Source organism: Gracilinanus agilis, chromosome 6 (assembly GCF_016433145.1).
Source record: "Gracilinanus agilis isolate LMUSP501 chromosome 6, AgileGrace, whole genome shotgun sequence".
Taxonomy (NCBI): Eukaryota; Metazoa; Chordata; class Mammalia; order Didelphimorphia; family Didelphidae; genus Gracilinanus; species Gracilinanus agilis.
This window is the reverse complement of record NC_058135.1, coordinates 26207292-26229063: the sequence shown is the minus strand read 5'-3', so window position 1 is coordinate 26229063 and position 21772 is coordinate 26207292. Positions and strand designations below refer to the sequence as shown.

The following is a 21772-nucleotide window of genomic DNA, read 5'->3' as shown; positions in this document are numbered from 1 at the left end:
AGTTCTGTTTGGATACTGACTCTGTTATTCAATGTGTTACCTATTCCTTTTAGTCTTGTTACCTGAACATCTATTTAACATGCCTTCCATGTTTTTATCCAAGTCACTGTAAAACTGTTAAATGGCATAGGGCCGAGCAGATATCTCTGGAATGTTTCTAAAGGAAACTTCTTACCATGTTGACATTGAACAATTAGTGATTGCCCTAATCTAATGAAACATATGATCATCTAGTACAAATCTACACATCTTTTCTAAAGGAATAATGATATACTTTTGCAAAATTCCTTGCTAAAACCTAAGTAAAAATCATCTACAAAATCCCCCTGCATCTACTGGTTTAGTAAACCTTTCAAAAATGGAAGCAAGGTTATTCTGTAAGGATTCTTTCTTAATGAAACCATATCCACATTTTCTATGCTTCCTTTTCTAAGTGTTCACTACCGTCCCTTTAATAATATGAACTCTTGAATTTTTCTAGGAATAGAAATCCAGGCCACTGATCTATAGTCTACCAACTGTTATCTCTTTTGAAATTCAGGACATTTATCCTTTTCCAGATTTCAATACCCCTTTGTTTTCCACAATCTTTCAAATATCCTAGTGTTGTTTCTCAGTCCTTTCCATATCAGAGGATGTATTGGGGCCACATTCATCATAGAATATTAGGTACTCTCAATCTTTCCTTACTTATCTACTTATCTGGTAGCCTTTTTTGTAATGCTGTTTCCAGGGCCAAAATCATTCTCCATGGTGGAGAAAATAATAGGTAGATAAGACTCAAGCCTCTGTCTTTTTTTCTGTTGTCAGTGATCATCATTTCTTCTCCCCCAGTCCCAAGAAAGAGGTCTTTGCCTTCTTTGATCTTGCTCATCTCCTAAGCAAAAACAGAAACAAAAACAAAAGCAAAACATTTTGTTGTCCTTAGCTTGCTTCTCTCGTCTCAGCTCACTGTTACCTGCCTCAGCCTCCATCTTCTGAATGTACCTTTTAAGGATCTAAGTAAGATGGCAACATATTCAATGGAGGGGACACATAACATAGAATCACAGAATCTGAGTTTCAGTAATTGTACTTTTAGGACCTGTGTCATTGTTGGACAAGTCCCTTAATGTTTCTAGGGCTTAGTTTACTCTAAAATGACAGGTCTTGAGTATACACTACCTAAGGCCTTTTCTGACCGTGGCTATCTTTGATCCCTGGATATCTACATATCTCTCTTCAAACAAATCCATTTTCCCATCTTCATTGGAATTATTTCCCTTTGTATCTTCATAATTTCATTCTTCAGAATTTCCTCTTCTTCCTTAGGTCATTTCCATTGTAGAATATTAATTCATGGGATTCTAAAAACCTATGGCACATTGTCATCTAATTTCCCTTTCCTCTCTTTGAGAAACTCCAATAAAGGGTATTAACTTCCCCACAACGTCCCCATAATTTCTACAACCAGAATACAATATTTTTCCAGTTAATGAGAATCAGATCCAGCGCAGAATTTTCCCTTGTTCAGTTCTCAACTTTGAAAGATATGATTGTCGTTACAGGAAAGCCAAGATGCCATTATCTCTGCTTCTGCAGAGAACATCAGACCATGCTTGGATAATTGAACTCCCACCACTACTAAAAATCATGCCTCTTTTTCAGGCTTTTGATCCTTTTTTCATGGATTCCTCATCTATTTTGTCTTTCTGTCTAACTGGTCTATAATATATTGTAATAATAATAAATCACTTATATTTCTACCTTCTCCATTGGTCTTTAAGCAAATGCTTGCTATTATATTTTCACCATATGGTATCCAAAGAATATATGAGAACATTACAGATTTGACTTTTTAAAACTTCTATGGATTTGTTTTAAAGTAAGTCTTCGAAAAATCCAATTACTACAACCTCTTGGTTATATTTCTAGCTATTTTTTTCTGAATTATTTTTCTAAGAAGTTAAAAACTCATTTGTTTTCCAGCTATTCGATATAGATCTTTCATTATGATGAACTCTTGGACTACTTTACTTAGTTCTTCATAAATAATGTTATACCCAAGTTTCTATCCATCATCCTTATAAGATATTCAACAAATGTTTATTAATTATGCCCTGTGCTTTACTACCTTATTCTTTTGATAGAATCCTTTGAGGTCCATATAGAAGGAACTTCTAACTCACCACACATATTCAATTAGTTGCCAAATATTTTGATTCTTACTTCCACAGAATCTCTTTTGTATTGCTTCCTTCTTTTTATTCACAAAGCTACCACTATAGCTCATCACTTCTTGCCTATTTTAATAGACTCCTTAACTGACCTCTTTGCCTCATCTCCGCCTACTCTAGTCCATCTAAAAACTGTTATCGAAATGATTTTCATAGCACAGATCTGATCCTATGACTCTTCAAGTGACTCCCAATTGTCACAAGAATCAACTATAAATTCTTTTAGCCTTTAAAGTCCTTCACAACCTGACACTGTAACCTCTCTTTCCAACTTTGGACATTATTTCCCATTCTTTGCTCAAAGATCTAGCCAACCTGGCCTTCTCCCTATTTCTCACACACAATACTCGTCTTGGAGCTTTTGCTCTGGCTATCCTCAGTGCCTAGAATACATCCCTTCTTCATCTCTGCTTTCTTTAAGTTACTTTTCAAGCATCACTTTCTATTTGTAGCTGTCCTTACTGATGCCCTCAAATTATAGTACTCTCCCTCTGAAATGGCATTGTATTTAATTCATTTATATATTTATTCATTTTATATGTATTCTGTATATATTTGTGATGGATTTGTTGTCTGCCCTACTAGAATGCAAGTTTTACCTGGCATAAAGTTCTAACTAAATGTTGATTGGTTGAGTTGTTATTTTTATTTCACTTATGAAAAATACTAATGCTTCAAATGGCAAAAAATAATTTGCTAGTAACCACACAGCTAGATGTTTGAGGCAGACCTTAATTTCACTTGATTCCAGGTTTAGCTCATTTCTACACTGTCTCCATTTTATTAAACGTTCTGGGTACCTCATAGATATAGAAATAAGAAATCATGACCATTTCACTGATCTCAAGGAGTTAAAAGTTGAAGGCAGTTAGAGGTAAGAACAAGAATTGCATTCTAAGGGTCAAAATTCAGGAACATTATGACCCACATACATGGCATCATTAAAAAAAATTATTTGTCTGTTACATTTAAATGCCCAGGTAACTCCCTCCCCCCCCCACCTCTCCCCCTCATTAAAGAAGGCATCATTCGACAAAAAGATATGCATATATATAAAACTATGTCTTATTTATTTCTATTTATCAGTTCTTTCTCTGGAGGTGGACATACACGAAGTCATTCTTCAAACAATATTTCTGTTGCTGTATAAAATGTTCTCTTGGTCCTGCATAATGTTTCACTCTTCATAATTTCATGTGAACCCTCCCATATTTTTCCAAAATTAACCTGTTCATCATTCTGATTGACACCCACAACAACAGCAGGTTGCTATTTTAAACCTATCATCTTCTTGCCATTTGTTTGTTTTTGTGATTACATTTATCGCAGCAACTAATACATATAACCTATATCAGCTTATTTATATCAACTTTTTAGCACGATGTCTGACATAGGTTAGGCACTTAATAAATTTGTATTTTTACACAAAAATACATTTATATTATAAAAATAAAAATATCAGAGTATCAATGAATATTACAAATTGTATGATACTGCAATATTACATAAATAATAAGTGTTATAGCTTATTTTAATTTAAATATATAATTGAATATAGAATATAAAAATACTTTTATTTCATTTGTATTGTTTATAGCCTTATTAGTAAGATCCTAATGACATTTTAAAACAAATATGCTCTTGTTTTAAAAATACCAAGAGCTTCAGTTAATACAGAGTCCTAAAAACAATCTACCAGAAACCCAGTTTTTCTTAAGTTTTCCCTGAACTCACTGTTTTTTCTATAATGATAAGCAGGTGGAATCTTTTGCAGACCTAAAAACTAGAATCTTAGATTACATACAAAAGGCTCCAAAATATTAATAATATTTATGTTTGCAGTTTGAGAACCCCAAAGAGGAAATAGCCAAAATGTTCCATTTTGAGCATTGGCAATTTTCACACCTGCAGTTGAAGATTGTTCATGCTATTCTTATGAAATGAAATCTCAAAACTGTAGAGATCAAAATGAAAAGAAAAAAAATTGACATAGGCACAATTTCTCTAGCACTAGCACACGCATGTCAACCATTTGGTTACCTTTTCCACCTTGAAAAAAAAATCATTTGAAAGCTGAGCACTATTTCACTGTCTCTGTTAATATTCACAATGACAACAGCTACAACTTGGGGGGCAGCATTACCATTGCTGCCAAGAGCCAGCTTATACCAAAAGCAAGTTCTTTACACCAGTAAACGGTTGTCCAAAACCACTTTCAAGTGTCTCCGTAGGAACTACAGCGTCTAGGTTTGATATGTAATAAGGCCTGCTAGGATCATCTCTTCTTCTTTATCTGTAGTTCTTCCTGCTTAGTCAAATGTTGAGGTTTGTGGTGGCTGATTCTGACTAGAAGAAGCTGTTTCCTGGGCGGCGTCTTTCTCCTTCAGTACTGTCCAGTCAAATAAATAGTCATATTGATAGTTCAAAGACTTGAAAAGAGATCGGAATAACTGCCTTAGATACAAATAATCTGGGGCTTCCTCAAAGTGGAGACCCTTACAATAGGTTAAATATGTTGCAAATTCATGAGGATATCCCTTACATAAAGTATCCACAGAAGTTGACATCTTCTTTTCAACAATTTTTTCATACTTTTGTTTCCTTGTTGCAGCTTTTAGTCCTTGCCAGGGCAGGCTGGTCCTGTTAAAATACATCAATACGTAGCCTAGAGATTCCATATCATCCCCTCGACTCTGCTCAATGCCAAGGTGGGCATTGATGCTGGCATAACGGGCAGTGCCAGTGAGGTTTTTATCTTTTCGGTATGGTATGTGTTCCTTTGTTTTGCTGTCTCGGTACTTTTTGGCCAAACCAAAGTCAATAATGAATAACTTGTTACAGTGACGACCAGTGCCAATTAGGAAGTTATCTGGTTTAATATCTCTATGTATAAAGTTCTTTGTATGCAAGTATTGGACTCTACTTATCATCTGGTCAGCTAACATGAGCACGGTTTTCAGTGTGAACTTGCGGGAACATACATTGAACAATTCTTCCAGACTGGGTCCGAGTAAGTCCATGACCAGTACATTGTGACCCTTTTCCCGACCATACCATCGCATGTGAGCAATGCCAACCCCCCCTTGAAGAATCTTATACAGTTTGACTTCGAAAAACAGTTGGGGATGCTTGGATGACTGGGATTCAAGCTTCACAGCCACTTCCTCGCCATTGGTGATGTTGATTGCCAGGAAGATGTCCCCGAAGGAGCCATTTCCGATCTTCCTCACCAGTTTATATTTTCCTCCAAAAATTAATTCGGCCTTGGGGATTGTGCTGATATTCATCCTGGAAATGGGAGAAGAGGGAGGTTCTTCAGGGCTATTGGGAGATGGGAGCTAGTGTGGACAAGGGCTCAACCACAAGGCTTGTGGGGAGGTGGTGGGGAGAGGTTTCTGGGGCCGGGAAATTGATTGGGAAAGAAAGGGAACTCTCTCACCGATTTACGGAGCAAGAGTCCCCAGAGCACCCACTTTTCAAGGCCACAGGGCAGGAGGCTTTTCCCAGTGCACCAGCGAGGAGCCACAGTTGTCCCTGCCGCCGCCAAGGGCGATGTCCTAGGCTTAAAGAAACTGGGAGACTGTGGGGAGGGTGTAGCGTTCCTCTGCCAATGCCGGGGGCCACCAGCTGCCAGCCGGCCAGCACCAGTCATTTTGCCAAAGTCTCACCACCCCCTTTACCAGGTTTCCTTCATATTTTCTTCCCCTAGTTCAGACACCAGTCGCGTCTTCCACATTAACTGGAATGATTGGTGCATCACAATAAAACAAACCAAATCACAATGAGGACCTGAGGTCTTGAACAATCCGGCACTGGGGGAATCATTAGAGAACTTCTAATAGGTTTGTCTTTTTACTCTTGACACTTTCCAGGGTATAAATCCAAGTTCCCTTCTCCCAGGGAATTGAATTACTGCTTTCGGATCAAGGAGAACTAATAAGAGTGAAGCCGCCCTAATCGCCGAAGGTACAGTGAAATTGGAAAGCACATTGACTGACTGCAGAGTCAAGGACCTAGGTTCAAATCCTACTTCTGGCAGAATTCTTTATGTGATTTTTGTGTTTGTCACTTAGCCTTCATCTGCAAAATGAAGGACTTGCAGTAGATGACCTGTTCAGTTTTAGTTCTAGGAGCTATTCCTGCCCTTATGAACCTGACCTTCACAATGTATTTGCCTTTGGTAGAAAACTGCCACTAAACTTTCCCCCCATTAGAAGACAAATACATTTTTATTTTTCTTCCTTTGGTTGTTCTGTCTTTTGGGAGCTAAAACAATAAATCGATACTGTCACATTTCTTTTGTTCCCTTCTTCATATATTCAATTCTACACCTACTGAGCCTTAACCTTCCCCGACCCCCACCCCCCTTCAGTCTGCAGCTTACCTTTCACAAGGGGATGGAGAAAAGGACTTAAAGGCCTATTTCCTTGGTAGTTTTGCTAATCTTGCAACCTAGTATAATTCAGTATGAGAAGTACTGTGTTTGGAGTAGAGCATTTGTGTATGATTGCAGATTCTGATCCTGCCTGGATATGTGACTGAAAACAAGTCACAAGTCTGGGAATAATTTCCCTCATATTAAAAATGAGGAAGCTGGGCTCAATCACCTCTAGGGTCAATTTCAGCTTTAAATCTGAGATCCTTTCTTTATATGATTCTCAAAAGCTTGTGCACATATAATATTCTCATGTAAAACCTTTCTTAACTGGTTAGTTTCTCAGTCTTTTCCAGTTGCTCTTCAACCTCCTTACATCTTGAGGGCATTTTTTTTTCTCATCATGATCACACACACAGGTTGTGCTCATTCCATTTTCACATTTTACCTTTGCAGAAATTGAGATTAAAGCAGGCAGTGTGGCATAGAAAGATAGCGGGCCTCTGATTCAGAAAGACCTGGACTAATTCTGAGTCTGACATACAAGCTAAATGATCTTAGGCAAATCCTTTGATGTTTCAGTTTTTCAGGACATTCTTAAAGTCTATAAATTACTCAACTCTGAGGTACCACCTCAAACCCATCAGATTAACTAAGGTGATGAAAAATGAAAATGACATACTGGAGACAATTGCTAGTGCTGTGAACTAGTGCTACCGTTCTGAAAAGCAATTTGGACTATATGCTCAAAAGGATATCAAGCTGTGTATACCTTTTAACCTACCAAGTCTATACCCCAAAGAGATCAAAGAAAGAAGGATCTATATTTATGTACGTATACATATATGTATATATGACATATACATATCTATATGCCTTTTCTATCTATGTGATAGCAAAGAATTGAAAACTTTGGAGATGCTCATCAATTGGGGAACAGTTATTCAAGTTGCAGACTATGAATGGGATGGAATGCTATCGTGCTATAAGAAATAATGAGGGACGAAGTTTCCAAAAAACAAAACAACAACAAACAACCTGGGAAGATCTTTATGAGCTGGCGCAAAGTGAATTGAGCAAATCCAGGAGAACAATCTACATAATAACAACTTGTAGAGGTAATAAATTTAAAAAGACTTAGTAACCAATCAACACAGTGCTCTACCACAATTCCAAAGGATTCAAAACGAAACATGCCATTTACTTGCAGAAAGAAAAATAATGGTCTCTGACTGCAGATTGTACCATATTTTCTTCCTTTCTTCCTTTCCTCCTTCCTCCCTTCTTTCTTTCCCTCTTCTTCCTTCCTTCCTTCTTTTTACCTTTCCTTCCTTCCTTCCTTTCTCCATTCTACCTCCAAAGAAAATTTGGAAGTAAAAAAAAAGAATTTAAACATTTCTGATCCTAAAAAATAAATAAAATTTAAGAAACTAATAAAAAAGAAGAGTATAAGTTATAGATGGGACTGATTTTCATTAGTAGGGGAGTTTTATACACTAAATAAAGATGAAGAAAAGAGAGGGAGGAAAGAAAGAGAGAAAGAAACAAGAAAAGAAAGAAAAAGAAAGAAAGGAAGGAAGACAGAAGGAAAAAGAGGAAGGGAGGAGGGAAGAAAAGAAAGAGGGAGAGAAGGAATAAAGAAGACTAAATTATTTAAAAAGACAGGGAGGCACTAGTGAAGTGAAACAAGAATTCTCATGATTTTAATTTAGCAATATATTTCTACTATGCAAGAAATCTTCTAACATATAAAAAGATCAAAATAAGTGCATAGTACAATTATGATAATGTGACTAGTATGCAATTATATTCTGATATCCAAATATTCCAAAAATGTGTGCACCCCTTCCAGGAACACAGATCATCCATATCCATGCACAATTCATCTTTATACATTCCCATAAATTTACTAAAGGAGATCTGATGCAATATTGGGTAGGACTTCTAGATATCTTGACATTGAATAGATGCTAATGGAGCATGCAAAGTCTCTGTTATGCTCATTCTTTTCTCCCAACATATATTCCTTTGGTGACAACCTTTCCATTTTTCAACATAATAAAGTTTTTTTTTTTTTTGTTGTTCAGTTGTGTCTGACTCTTCATGTTGCTATTTGGGATTTTCTTGGCAAAGATACTGGAGTAGTTTGCCATTTCCTTCTCCAGCTCATTTTATAGAGAAACTGAAGCAAACAGAGTTAAATGACTTGCTCCGGGGTTATGCAGCTAGCTAGTAAATGTCTGAAGTCACACTTGAACTCAGGTCTTCCAGACTCCAGGCCTGGAACTATATCCACTATGTCACCTTCCTGCCCTCAAGTAAAGAGAGATTATCTATTGATGAACTCCAAATGCTCCTCCTTGCAGATCACTCTACTAATTGCATTAAGATTCAAAACATTAAATTGAGATCTGTAATGACTTAAAGAACCCAATCTAACTATCTGGAAAACTAAACTAAACCAAAAAGTAAAAAATGTCTTTTGATGAAATTATTATATACAGATGAATGAATCATGAGAGGGTAAGCTGAAGTTGTTAGGCTTCCCTCTTTTTAAGAATTCTCCAAACATGAGGGTAGTTTAGGTGTGCAAAGCCAGTTCAGTTAGTAAAAAGAAGGAAGAGCTGAGGTAAGGTGTATGTTTATCATGTCACATATAGACTCATAATATAGTAGTATAGTGATAGATTTTTACATTTTTGATTTTATTCATATCTTCTTTTCATATTACCATAATTTTTCAATATATCCCTTCCTCCTTTCAAACTAGATGTCCTTACCATTAAAAAGAGAAAGAATTAAAAAAAGGGTAAAAATTGAGCAATTTAACTTATACATAAACTAAGTACAACAGTTTATACGTTTTTTGACATACATAGTCATTACCTTTGCAATTATATTTTCATTTCTCTTTCAGGAAGCCAAGCTTTATCATTATAATTCCAAAAAATTCACTTTCAATTTTATTGTTGTTTTATCATCCTTTTAATGAATATATTTGCATTATTCTTATATGCAGTATATTAGTATATTGCTTTTCCCCCTTTTTTCCTGATTTTTTACATGTGTGTATGCATATATACATATATCTCAAGACTTCTCTGTATTTATCATACTTATCTTTTTTATAATGTACTAATAATTATATTAATATATAACAATTTGCTCATTTTCTAATAGATAGGCAATAAGATATTTTCTAATATGTGAAATATTTATTTTTACTGTTTCAAAATCAAAGTGGATGGACATTTTAGTCCCTTTTTAAATTTAGAACAACTTTTGTCTCCATTAATAGTACCTATATTTCTCCAAATTTTATTATTTAAAAGTTTTTTATCTTTGATAATTTGTTGGATTTGAGGTGAGACTTCAGAATTATTTTATTTGGGTCATAATCTTTGAGTATTATTTTTTTCATAGTCATATTCACGGAATGTCTTTTTACTTGCCTTGACAAACTAAGGAATTTTATTATCACACCTACAAAAGACTCTTTATGAAAATAAAGTCAGAACTAAACATTTGGAAAAACCTTAATTGCTCACAAGTAGGCAGAGACTATAAAAATAGCAATTCTACCTAAAATAATTTACCTATTCAGTGCTATACAATCACATTACCCTAAAAACAGAGCTAGAAAAATAATGATAAAATTCATCTGGAAGAATGAAAGGCCAAGAATATCAAAGGGATTAATGAAAAAGACTATCATGGAAGGTGGCTTAGCTATATCTAATCTTAAACTGTATTACATAGTGGCAACCATTAAAACAATCTGGTACTGGCTAAGAAATAGAGTGGTGGATCAATGGAATTGCTTAGATACTCAAAAGGCAGTATTGAGTAACCCAGTGTTTGACAAATCCAAAGACTCAAGTTTTTGGAGGAAGGACTCACTATTCCATAAAAACTGCTGGGAAAATTAGAAAATAGCATGGCAGAAATTAGACATAATCCTCATGTCATAAAACCAAGGTAGAGCCAAAATGGATACATGATTTAGAAATAAAGGATGTTGACCATAAACCAATTAGGAAAGTGCAAAATAGCTTACCCTCAGACCTAGAAACAGGGAAGAATTTAAATCTAAACAAGACCTAGGGAATATTATGAGTAAAATAGATAACATTGCTTTTATTACATTTAAAAGGATTGCACAATCAAAATCAATACAGCCAAGATAAAAAGGCAAACAAAACATGGAAGAAAAATATTTTATACCAACTGTCTCTGAAAAAGGCCTCATTTCTCAAATATTCAGAGAATTGGGGAAGCTAGGTCACATAGTAGATAAAGCCCCAGGTCCGGAATAGTGAGGTCCTGGTTTCAAATCTGACTACAAATACCTCTTAGCAACAAAGTCACTTAATCAACCCCAGTTGTCTAGCTCTTACTCCTCCTCTTCTGCCATATAATTGATACTTAGTATTGATTTTAAGACAAATGGTAAGGGCTCATTAAAAAAAAAACAAGAAAAAAGTCAAAGATATAGAGAGCAGAGTCAAATTTATAAGAATATAAAGCATGCCTCAATTGACAAATGGTTAAAGAATTGTGACAGACAAGTTTCAGATGAAGAAATTGAGACTATGAAAAAACACTCAAAATCACAATTAACTAAAGAAATACAAATTAAAACAACTCTGAGCTACTACTTCATACCTATCAGATTGGCTAATATGACAAAAAAAAAAGAAAATGACAAATATTGGAAAGTAAGTGGAAAAATTGGGGTACTAATACACTGTTTGAGGAGTTGTGAACTCTGGAGAGTCATTTGAAACCATGCCTAAAGGATAAAAACTCTTTGACTCAGCAATACTACTACTAGGTCTGTATTGCAAGGAGATCAAAGATAGGGGAAAAGGAACTACTTGTACAAAGATATTTATAGCAGCTTTTTGGGGCTGGCAAAACTGGAAACTGAAGGGATGTCCATTAATTAAGGAATGGATGAACAAGTCAAGGTAGATGATTGTAATGGAATACTATTGTGTCATAAGAAATGACAAACAAGATGATCACAAAATACCTGGAAGACTTATATGAAGTGATGAAAATTGAAGTTAGCAGAACTAGGAGAATATCATTCACAGTAACAATAATATTGTACAATGATCAACTGTGAATGACATAATTATTATCAACAAAGTAAAATTTCAGGACAACTCCAAGGGACTCATGATGAAAAAGAAAGGTATTCATTGCTAAGGAACAAACTGATAGAGTCTGAATGAAGATTAAACTATACCATTCTCCACTTTATTTTCTTCCCAAACTCTTCTCTAATGTAAATTATATGTCTTGGTCCACAACATGGTGAACATAGAAATATATATTTTATGATAACGTACAACCTATATCATCTTGCTTGACTTCTTGAGGAAAGGGGGGGAGTGGGAGGGAGAGAATATGTATTGCAAAATGCCAGAAAATGATTAAAATTGCTTTGACATGTAATATGGAAAAATAAAAATTAGAAAAATAGATATATGATATTGAATATATCATTTATATTTTATTTTTGTTGGGTTTTGTTACAATTGTTGCTTTATTGAAAAGTTATTTGGCCTAATGATTGGTGTAAGAAACATTCACTAATATACTTTTAAAAATATGAAATTGATTTTGTTGTCACATATTAGAATAAGGAAAACATCTTTGTGAGTTCAAATTTGGCCTCAGACACTTTATTAGCTGTTTGACCTTGTGCAAATTATTTAAACCCTGTTTGCCTCAGTTACTCCCTCTGTAAAAAGAGCTAGAGAAAGAATTGTCAAAGCTCTCTAGTATCTTTGCCAAGAAAATCCTAAAATGTGATCATAAAGAGTTGGACATGAATGAAACAACTAAACAACAAATTTCTATTAGTTCATTATAATGTCTTGGATATATCAAGTCTTTGTCAAAAATATTTAGTGCCCTCGAATTATTTTTCTAATTAAATTCTTCCTTTCAAAGAGTTACATTGATTTTGTGCCTGCAAATGGTTTTCAATTCTTTGCAATTGAAATCTCATTTTGAATAGTTTGTAAATTCTCTCTCTAGTTATAGTTGTGAATGGTCCTTGATCTGGTTCTCTCTCTCTCTCTCTCTCTCTCTCTCTCTCTCTCTCATAATTTTCATGTTATATTTCCACAGAGACCTTATTATACTATATAAAGTAATTTTCTAAGATTGTTCTAAACCAGTTTTTTAACCAAATGGTTTTTTAGTTTTCTCTCTCATTCTTGTTTCAGAGGGAACTGTTCCTCCCCAAGTAATTTACGTTCTTAAGTTTATTAAGTTTCCATTGTTTCGGTTTCTTCCTTATCTAGACTATTATATTGAGCTACATTTTTATTTTTTATCTAGTAACAAAAATATTTATGTTGATTACTTTTTTATATTATTAAAAGTATATACCTGCTTCAGTCCTCATTCTTTCCATAATTAACCTCGAGCTTCTAAAACTTTTGTTTCTGAAAATGAATCCTCCAAATTATATTTTTGTATAACTCTGTCAAGTGTCCCTGTGGTAGTTTGATTGGTATAGCATTAAACCTGTGAGTTAATTCAGGAATCTTTGTTAGGTTTACAATATTGGTAAGGCCCAGTGAACATTTCTCCAGTTAAAGTTTGTTATTCTTTAAAAGGAACATTTTGTACACACACATATCTATATTCAGATTAAATGCCAGATTTTTTATTTATTTTGTAGTTATTTCTAATGTACTTCTATTTTTATTAGTTCATATGCTATCATAATTTTAGCTCATGCTCTTGGGCTACTCTCTCTTTATTGTTTCTTTGCCTAATGGCTTCCCAGAATTCACCTGATTTTATGAGTCAAAAGCAGCAGAAGTATGAGCCAATGTCCCTTCTCCATCCTCACCCCAATATCCTCAACACTAGCCAGAATTTTTGGAAATACGTTCTAGTGCAGACAAGAAACAGTTATTAGTTTGTTCCTAGGTAAATTGATCTCCTTTGTACCCAAGGAATAAGAAAGTAGCTTTTGAAATTTTGTTGGGTAGCTCCTGAGAAAATAAGAGAATCTCCTTGCTGAATTAAAAAAAAATGAGGGGCAGCTGGGTAGCTCAGTGGATTGAGAGCCAGACCTAGAGACAGGAGGTCCTAGGTTCAAATCCGGCCTCAGACACTTCCCAGCTGTGTGACCCTGGGCAAGTCACTTGACCCCCATTGCCTACCCTTACCACTCTTCCACCTATAAGTCAATACACAGAAGTTAAGGGTTTAAAATAAAAAAAAAATATGAGTGTTCTTATGTTTTTATCAAACAGCTGAAGAATTATGTTATCTGAGTGTGTTGAAATATAATCGTAATAAAAAGACTGTGTTTAACCTTCTAATCTCTATGGTTCTGAGTAGCTCATTGTACTAAGTGCAGGATAACAATGAAACAAAGGGAAATGGGGCTAGATTTCTAATACATTACTCAGGAGCCTCCACTTAAGTGCTTTCCACCATGATTAACAGGTATCATTAGACAACATTAATAGTGTAACACAATTAATTAGTTTTACTCTATTCTCAAAGTTTTTTTGGTATGTGGGTAGGGGTAGAGTTGGGGAGAGACAGGGTTTGAGTTTTCAAAGTCCCCCTGCCCAGTTAGGCTTCAACTTTTCTTCAAGTGCTGGGTTAGCTTCCAACTTCAAAAGAGAAGAAAAAAGAGACTTATCTCACTTCAAGTCACTGAAGAAAAAGATATTCTGGGAAGACAGGAGAGCAGCAGTCCCCATGTTCCTATATCCAGGTTGCTACTCCTGAGATTGGGAAATTTCCCTTTAGATGAGTCTAGGATACTATCTGGGTTGAGTTGAGTTAACTCATTCTCAATAGGAGAGCTCCTTCGCTATGCATTGTCTGGTATATATTCTATGTATAGCTTCTTTGATTCTTCTTTTCCTAGGATTCAGAAAAAAATGGATTTCTTTACTATTTATTCTCTGTGTATATTCTTTGTGGAATTGGTATTTGGCAATAAAGTGGTCAAATCTTAGATATAGAGTTTTGGAAACCCCTTCTAAGAAATGACAAAGCCTAGTGGAACACAGAATAGTTTACCTGTCACATCTATGGAGAAGGGAAGAATTTATGACTGAACAAGAGATAGAAAACATTACAAGATATAAAATGGATAATTTTGATTATATTAAATTAAAAAAAGATTTTGTATAAACAAACCAATGCAACCAAGATTAGAAGGAGAATAACAGACTGGGAAACATTTTTTATATAATTTCTCTGATAAAAGCCTAATTTCTCAAATATATAAAGAACTAAGTCAGATTTATAAGAATACGAGTCATTCCCCAATTGACAAATGATCAGAGGATATAAATAAAGTTTTTGGATGAAAAAAATCAAAGCTATCAATAATCACATAAAATGTTCTAAATACCTCTTGATTAGAGAAATACAAATTAAATCTCCTCTGAAATAGTATTTCATACCCATCAGATTGGTCAATATGACAGTAAAGGAAAATGATAAATTTTGGAGATGAGGCAAATTGTGACACTAATACATTGCTCATGGAGTTTTGAACTGATTTGGAATTATGCTCAAAGGGCTATGAAACAATACATACCCTTTGACAAAGTAATACTGCTACTGGGGCTGTTTCCCAAAGAGATTTAAAAAAATGGGAAAGGACCTACTTATACAAAAACATTTATATCTGCTATTTTTGTTGTGGCAAAGAATTGGAAACTAAAAAGATATTTATCAATTAGGGAACGGCTAAATAAATTGTGGCATATGATGGTGATGGGATACAATTGTGGCTGTAAGGAATGATAAACAGGATAATTTTGGAAGGAGATGGAAAGACCTACAGGAACTGATGCAGATTGAAATAAGCAGAACCAGGAAAACATTGTACACAGTAACAGCAATATTGTGGATGATCAAATGTGATAATCTTAGCTACTATCCACAATACAATGATCTAGGACAATTCTGAGGGACTTATGACAAAGAATGCTATCCACATCCAGAGAAGGGATTGTTGGAGTAGAAATGTAGAAAAAAGCATATGGTTTATCACTTGCTTATTTAAGTATATATTTTGGGGTTTTGATTTTATAAGATTACTCACAAAAATGAACAATATATAAATATATCTTCAATAATAATATGTGTATAACCCAGATCCAATTGCCTGCCAGCTCTGGGAGGGGGGAGAAAGATAATTTGGATTGTTTATAACTTCAGAAAACTTGGGTAGAAATTTATTATTAAAAGTAATTGGTAAAAAATTAAAAATAAAAAGCAAAAACAAAGCCATCAAAACTTACCTTAAATTCAAGTATATCTTCTAGACTAAAAATTTTAGGAGAGTGGATGGATATACTTCTAGACTAGGACATATCTCCTTTCTCTGAAGAAATAAGAGTGGTGGCCTCAGGCCCCAAATTTCTGCTTTCCCTCCAGAAACAACTGAAAGACTACCCTGGAAAAGGGTGGGGGAAAATACACAGAGATATTGATTCTTCCTTCCTCCTAGTCCCACAGCGGCCTCCACTCCATGGGTGGATTTTACTACACATGTGGGACCTACACTTCCTTCATTAGCTTTTTAAGAAAGCAATACTTAGGAGCAGCTGGGTAGCTCAGTGGATTGAGCATCAGGCCTAGAGACGGGAGGTCCTAGGTTCAAATCTGGCCTCAGACAGGACTTGACCCCCATTTGCCTACCCTTACCACTTTTCTGCCTAGGAGCCAATACACAGAAGTTAAGGGTTTAAAAAAAAAAAAGCAGTACTTAATAAGGTAGTGTAGTAAGAACTTTGGCATAAAATATCTCCTTAAAATTTTGTGACATATTCTCTCACTAGTACATACAGAGTTCAGGAAAGTGGGCTCAAATTTAGGGCACATTTTCCAAGACCTTACTGCTAGGTGAAATCATTTTGTTTCAGTATTCAATTGTTCCCATTAGATATGGTGTAGCTTTCCTCTCCCCATCTCCAAAATCTTTGTAGACCCTTCAATCTACTTTATCTAATACAGTCTGCCTTTAGATCAATACTCCCATCAGCTGATCCAGGGAGATTCCTAGAACAATAAGAAAATAGAAAATCCCAAATCCTTTGGACATCTGAGGTTTGCGAAGAACTCCTTCAATCAGGGTCAGCTAGGAGGCAAAGCAGATATAATACATCTTTCTGAATTCAAATCTGATCTCACACACTTAGTTGTATGACTTTGGGTAAGACACCTGACTCTGTTTGCCTCAGCTTATCATTTGGAAAATAGTTTGAAATGGTAAACTATTCCCATAACTTTGCCAAGAAAACCCAAAATGGGGTCATGAAGGGTGAGATGCTACTGGAACAACTGAAGAACAACAACCTTGAATCAAGAGGAATGGAAGGAGGCTGATACAGACGCAAAAGTCCTTTCCCCTCTCTCTTTTCCCAACCAATTCATCCTCAGAAATTTGGTTGGAAAGCTCTCTTCCAGCTAGCTGCTCCCTCAGAATCTCAAATTCCAACTAGCTCAATGTATTCATACATATTTCAGACCAAAATCCTCAGCCAATCTAAACAGAAGGTTTTTTTCCCCCCATACTCAGGACATGTTTACACATGTTTACACATACAGGACAAACCAAATGTGTTCTTACCAGATCAACGTATGATCACTTACTTTATTTGGGGTGTGGTAATTGATCAACTCCTACCATTATGCTAAATTAAAATGTTGATTTGTGGCTTTATTTTGTACTCTGCTCTATTATTGAAGCTATTAGCTCAATTAGTTTCATTCCTGATACACTATGTTATTAAACCACATCACCACCAAAGAGGGACAGTTTTTTTAATTCCTCTTTTTTGCATCTTTTGGTTTTCATTTTTTTGTCTAATTGTTACTGCTGCCACTTAAAAAACCCTATCAAATAACAATAGTAGGATAAAACATTATTGTTTTATGCATATTTATTGGGAAATATTCTAGTATTTCCACATTGCATGGAATCCTAGCTTAAAGTTTTACATAGATATTTTAATACTATTTCAATTTCCTTCTATACATATCCTTTGTGAAGATTTTAGTATAAGTTTTTAATTTTGTCTAATGCCTTTTTCTATGATATCTGATAAAACCAAATTGTTTTGAATGTTTTCTTTATTGCTAGAATTTAATTTACTATTTTAAGCTGATATGCATTGATAATACTGGTTTGTAGTTTTTTTCTTTGTTTTAGATTTTTCTTAGAAAACATTTTGGTAATAAGTTTTATTACTCAACTCTGAGCATAATTTACTTAATATAGGTGGTATTTTTTTTCTTAAAATTTTGATAGATGCTCCTATAAATTCATCTTTACCTCTTTTTTTCTTCCTCGTGATTACATATTTATAACTAGCTACCTTAATTTCATTTTGTGAGGAGGGGTGATTTAATAGCTCTATTTGCCATGATAATATTAGTATTATTAATTTTTTGCTTGAAATATTTGAAGTTTCATACTTTTACAATGTATTTCTGCATAATTCACACTCTGATTATCATTTGATGGAAGATAACATCCTCAAAGCTTGGCTACAAATATGCTTCAGCCTTCTCCCTTGATGGGGATTTGTGGTTCACCAGCCTCTGTCCCTGCTCTGAGTAGCTTCAAGGGTGATAGAACTGGCTCCAGCTGGGTTTCAAATCCTTTTCCTTTAGACCCAGCAAAGCAACAGACATTGGCTTCCCTGCCTTCATTCCTAGACACATTCTGCCGAATGAATGTGGAGAAAATCAGTCATTCTAATTGGGTCCACTACAAATATGTTATTTAACTTCAACTGAGCCATCACTGCTGCTAGGCAATCCTTATCAACCCACCATCCCACTCTTCACATTGTCTCCTCTAAAAATTGTCATCCTTTCTCGAATTTCTTACCCCATCTTCCCCACCTTATAAGCTGAGAACTTGCCTCATATTTTATAGAAAAAAATTGAAGCACTTTGCTGTGAATTCCCTCTTTTTTCATGCCATATGACTAAGATGCCTCCCATGACTACATATTCCTTCACCCCTATTCTCAGCAGAACAGGTAGTCCTCTCCATATATATATGTGATCCCACTCCACTCTCTCTCCTTCAACATACTTTCTAGTCTATCATCCCCAATTTCTCACTTATCTTAATTCTTTCCCTGTCTACTGAATCTTTTCCTATAGCCAGCAAACATGTACTTGTTTGTTGATCACTCTCTCATCTTCGTTAGTCTCTTTTCTCATTCCACCTCTTTAACTGCTCCTTGTCAGTCTCCTCTGTTGGATTTTCCCCCAGACCATACCTTCTAACCATATTGGTCCCACAGGGCTCTATCCTGGGGCCTCTTTTCTTCTCCCTCTATTCTACTTCATCAGCTCTCATGGATTTCACTTACATCTCCATGCTGATGATTCCTGAAGACCACCCACTCAAATGGGATACGTGAATAACCCGAAGTCCCCATCAGGTGCTTTAAAGTTTTATTCTGTTGAAGAGTAAGGACAAGTCATGTCATGATGGTTGAACGACTCTTACCCAAGTCTAACCCAAAATGCTAATGCACAGCCTTGATACATATAGGTATGACAAGACAAAGAAGGTATAGATGTAACAATGGCAAAGTTTGCTTAGTGACAAGCCAGAGTTTGTCCAGCATTAAAGTGTCTGTTCTCAGGGTTTGTCCAGCATTAAAGTGTCTATTCTCAGGGTTTGTCCAGCATCAAAGATGGCGACAGTCAATTTTCTTTCGTGGATGAAAGTCTATTTATGACAGAGCTATGTTGGCTGGGATGTGGTTCCTGCAAATGTTTTCCATTACTCAGAGCTGACATTATTGAGTTGACCCATGGTTCTGGTCCATGGTTTTGACAGTAACAGATTGACAGCAAGAGATTTCACCCTGGCTGTACATGTGCAAAGGACTGTTATTATACCAAGCTCACAACACATCTTGATTTGGTGAGATATGCTTAATGGCTAGATTTGAGTCTGGAGTTGCTAGGTTTGGGTTGGGGAACATTACAACTCAGGAAAATGCATTAGCAAGGGGTTAATTTTGGGGTCCTGGCATTCTCATTATCTTGCCCTAAACTCTCTGCTATACGTGTCTCCCAATTCCAACTTCCTTGTAAGCATCTCAAAATAGAAGTTCAGTAGACAGCTTAAGATGAAAATGTCTAAAACTGAAACTCCTTTAAACCATCCCCCCTTCCATTACCATCCTCAAAGCTACAATTTAGGAGTCATTCTTTACTCATTATCTCTCATTTCAAATATTCAATTTGTTTTCTAGGCCTGACAATTTCACCTTTGCCATATCTATCAAATATGTTCCCTTTTGTTTCTGACACTGCCACATCCCTGGTTCAAACTTTCATCACCTCACACTAGCCGGAACTGCAATGCATCCTGGTGGTTCTGCCTACCTCAAGTCTCTTCCCTGCTCCAGTTTGTCCCTGTACAATTCTCTGCTTAATGTTCAAAGCCCTTCATGACAGAGGTGCTCCTCCACTCTCCACTCTCTCTCTCCCACAGACATATACATTTCTAATATATCTCCCCACCTACACAAGTTCATTATTTGATACAGTGATCTTGCATGGAAGAAAAGGAGCTGAATTTTAATCTTCATTTGAGTTCTTATGCTTTCTATTGGTGTGTCCTTGAACTTAACTTCCCTATACCTTAACTTTATAATCTGTAAAATTAAGGTTTTTTAGCCCCTGTAAGGTTTCTTGCAGTTCTATCCAAAACTGTAATCCTATTATAACAATCACCAATATAATTTCCTTTTAGAAATTATTTTAGCACTTTGAATAGGATAGATGATTACATAAATTTCATTGAAAAAAGCAATAATATCTGTAAAAACTCAAAACAATCTTTTAAATAGTTAAAATTTTATATTCATGTATTAAATTTTGACCATATCAAGAGTTTAAACATAGAGCTCCTAATAAGGAGGACTATTTTCACGATTACCTGGTTATATCACATACATAGTTAGGTGCTTGATGTGTTATAGTAAATTATAATCCAGATTGCATGTCAATATAATTTCTTAATATTTTTTCCTGTTATTTTGCAATCCATATTCTCTCCCTCTCTCCCACCCTTCCCTAAGAAGGCAGGCAATATAACATATGTTGTACATATATTATCATATAATACATATTTCCATATTTGTCATGTTGTGAAAGAAGACACATCATTGCTTACACTAGAGAAAAATTCACAGAAGGAATAAAGTAAAGAATAATATGTTTCAATTTATATTTGTATTGTGCAAAAGGATATCCTTTTTTTGTCATGTGTCTCTTGGAGTTGTCCTAGATCCTTGTCTTGTTAATAGTTAAGTCATTCACAATTGATCATCATGCATATTATTGATACTGTATATGTTTTCCATTGTCTTCAGTTGGCATGATTTCACATAAGTCTTTCTAAGTTGTTTTGTGATTGTCTTGTTTATTACTTATGGTACAATAGCATTCCATGATAAGCATATACCATAATTTGTTCAGACATTCTCTAATTAATGGACATCCCTTTAGTTTCAAGTTCTTTGCCACCACAAAAAGAGCTTCTATAAATATTTTAGATGCTTACATTTTTTTAACAGAAATTGTTTAATAAAATTTCTTATATAAACAAGGAACCAAGATTGATGATCTTAGGAAGTCCTGATTAGTCTTTGAGAGCTGTGGATCTCAGAGGTGGAGCTCCTATAATGATGAGATTGAAGGTGTGACCATCTCTGAGGTGCCTTTGCTGAAGTGAAGATTCAGATATTATGAGAGTTAAGGAAAATGACCTGGGAGAAAAAGGTTATCTGCAGTAATAAATTATATAGTACAGTTCCCAAGTTTGAGAACATGATTTGGAGTGAGAAAAAAGACAGTGAGAAAGGAGTGCTGAAATCCTTGATAGATGTATAAGAACAACAAGGGGTCTGAAAGGTAACAGAAAGCAAGATCTTCATAGAATGAACCTTAAAGGAGTAGAATCTTCCTGGTAATACCTTTAGTGGTATTCAGGAGAATACAAATAGGATTGTTTTCCTGCACTAAAAATCTTCAGAAAGAGGCTGAGACAGTTGTTGAGGTGTTTTAGTAGTGTTACCTTTTTCTGGTATGGATTGCACATTGCCTATGGAGGTTACTTCTAAATCTAAAATCCTGT

The 21772-nt window shown here is 35.2% G+C and overlaps 1 protein-coding gene across 1 annotated transcript; it reads right to left on the bottom strand.

The window, feature by feature from the left end:
* Nucleotides 1-4525: 4525 nt before the first annotated feature.
* LOC123251578 (casein kinase I-like) lies at nucleotides 4526-18904 on the bottom strand. The gene is made up of 2 exons (XM_044680878.1): nucleotides 18840-18904; nucleotides 4526-5504 (listed from the first exon to the last, which is right to left on the bottom strand). The coding sequence occupies exons 1-2, from the start codon at nucleotides 18902-18904 to the stop codon at nucleotides 4526-4528; spliced, it is 1044 nt and encodes a 347-aa protein (XP_044536813.1).
* Nucleotides 18905-21772: the final 2868 nt, after the last annotated feature.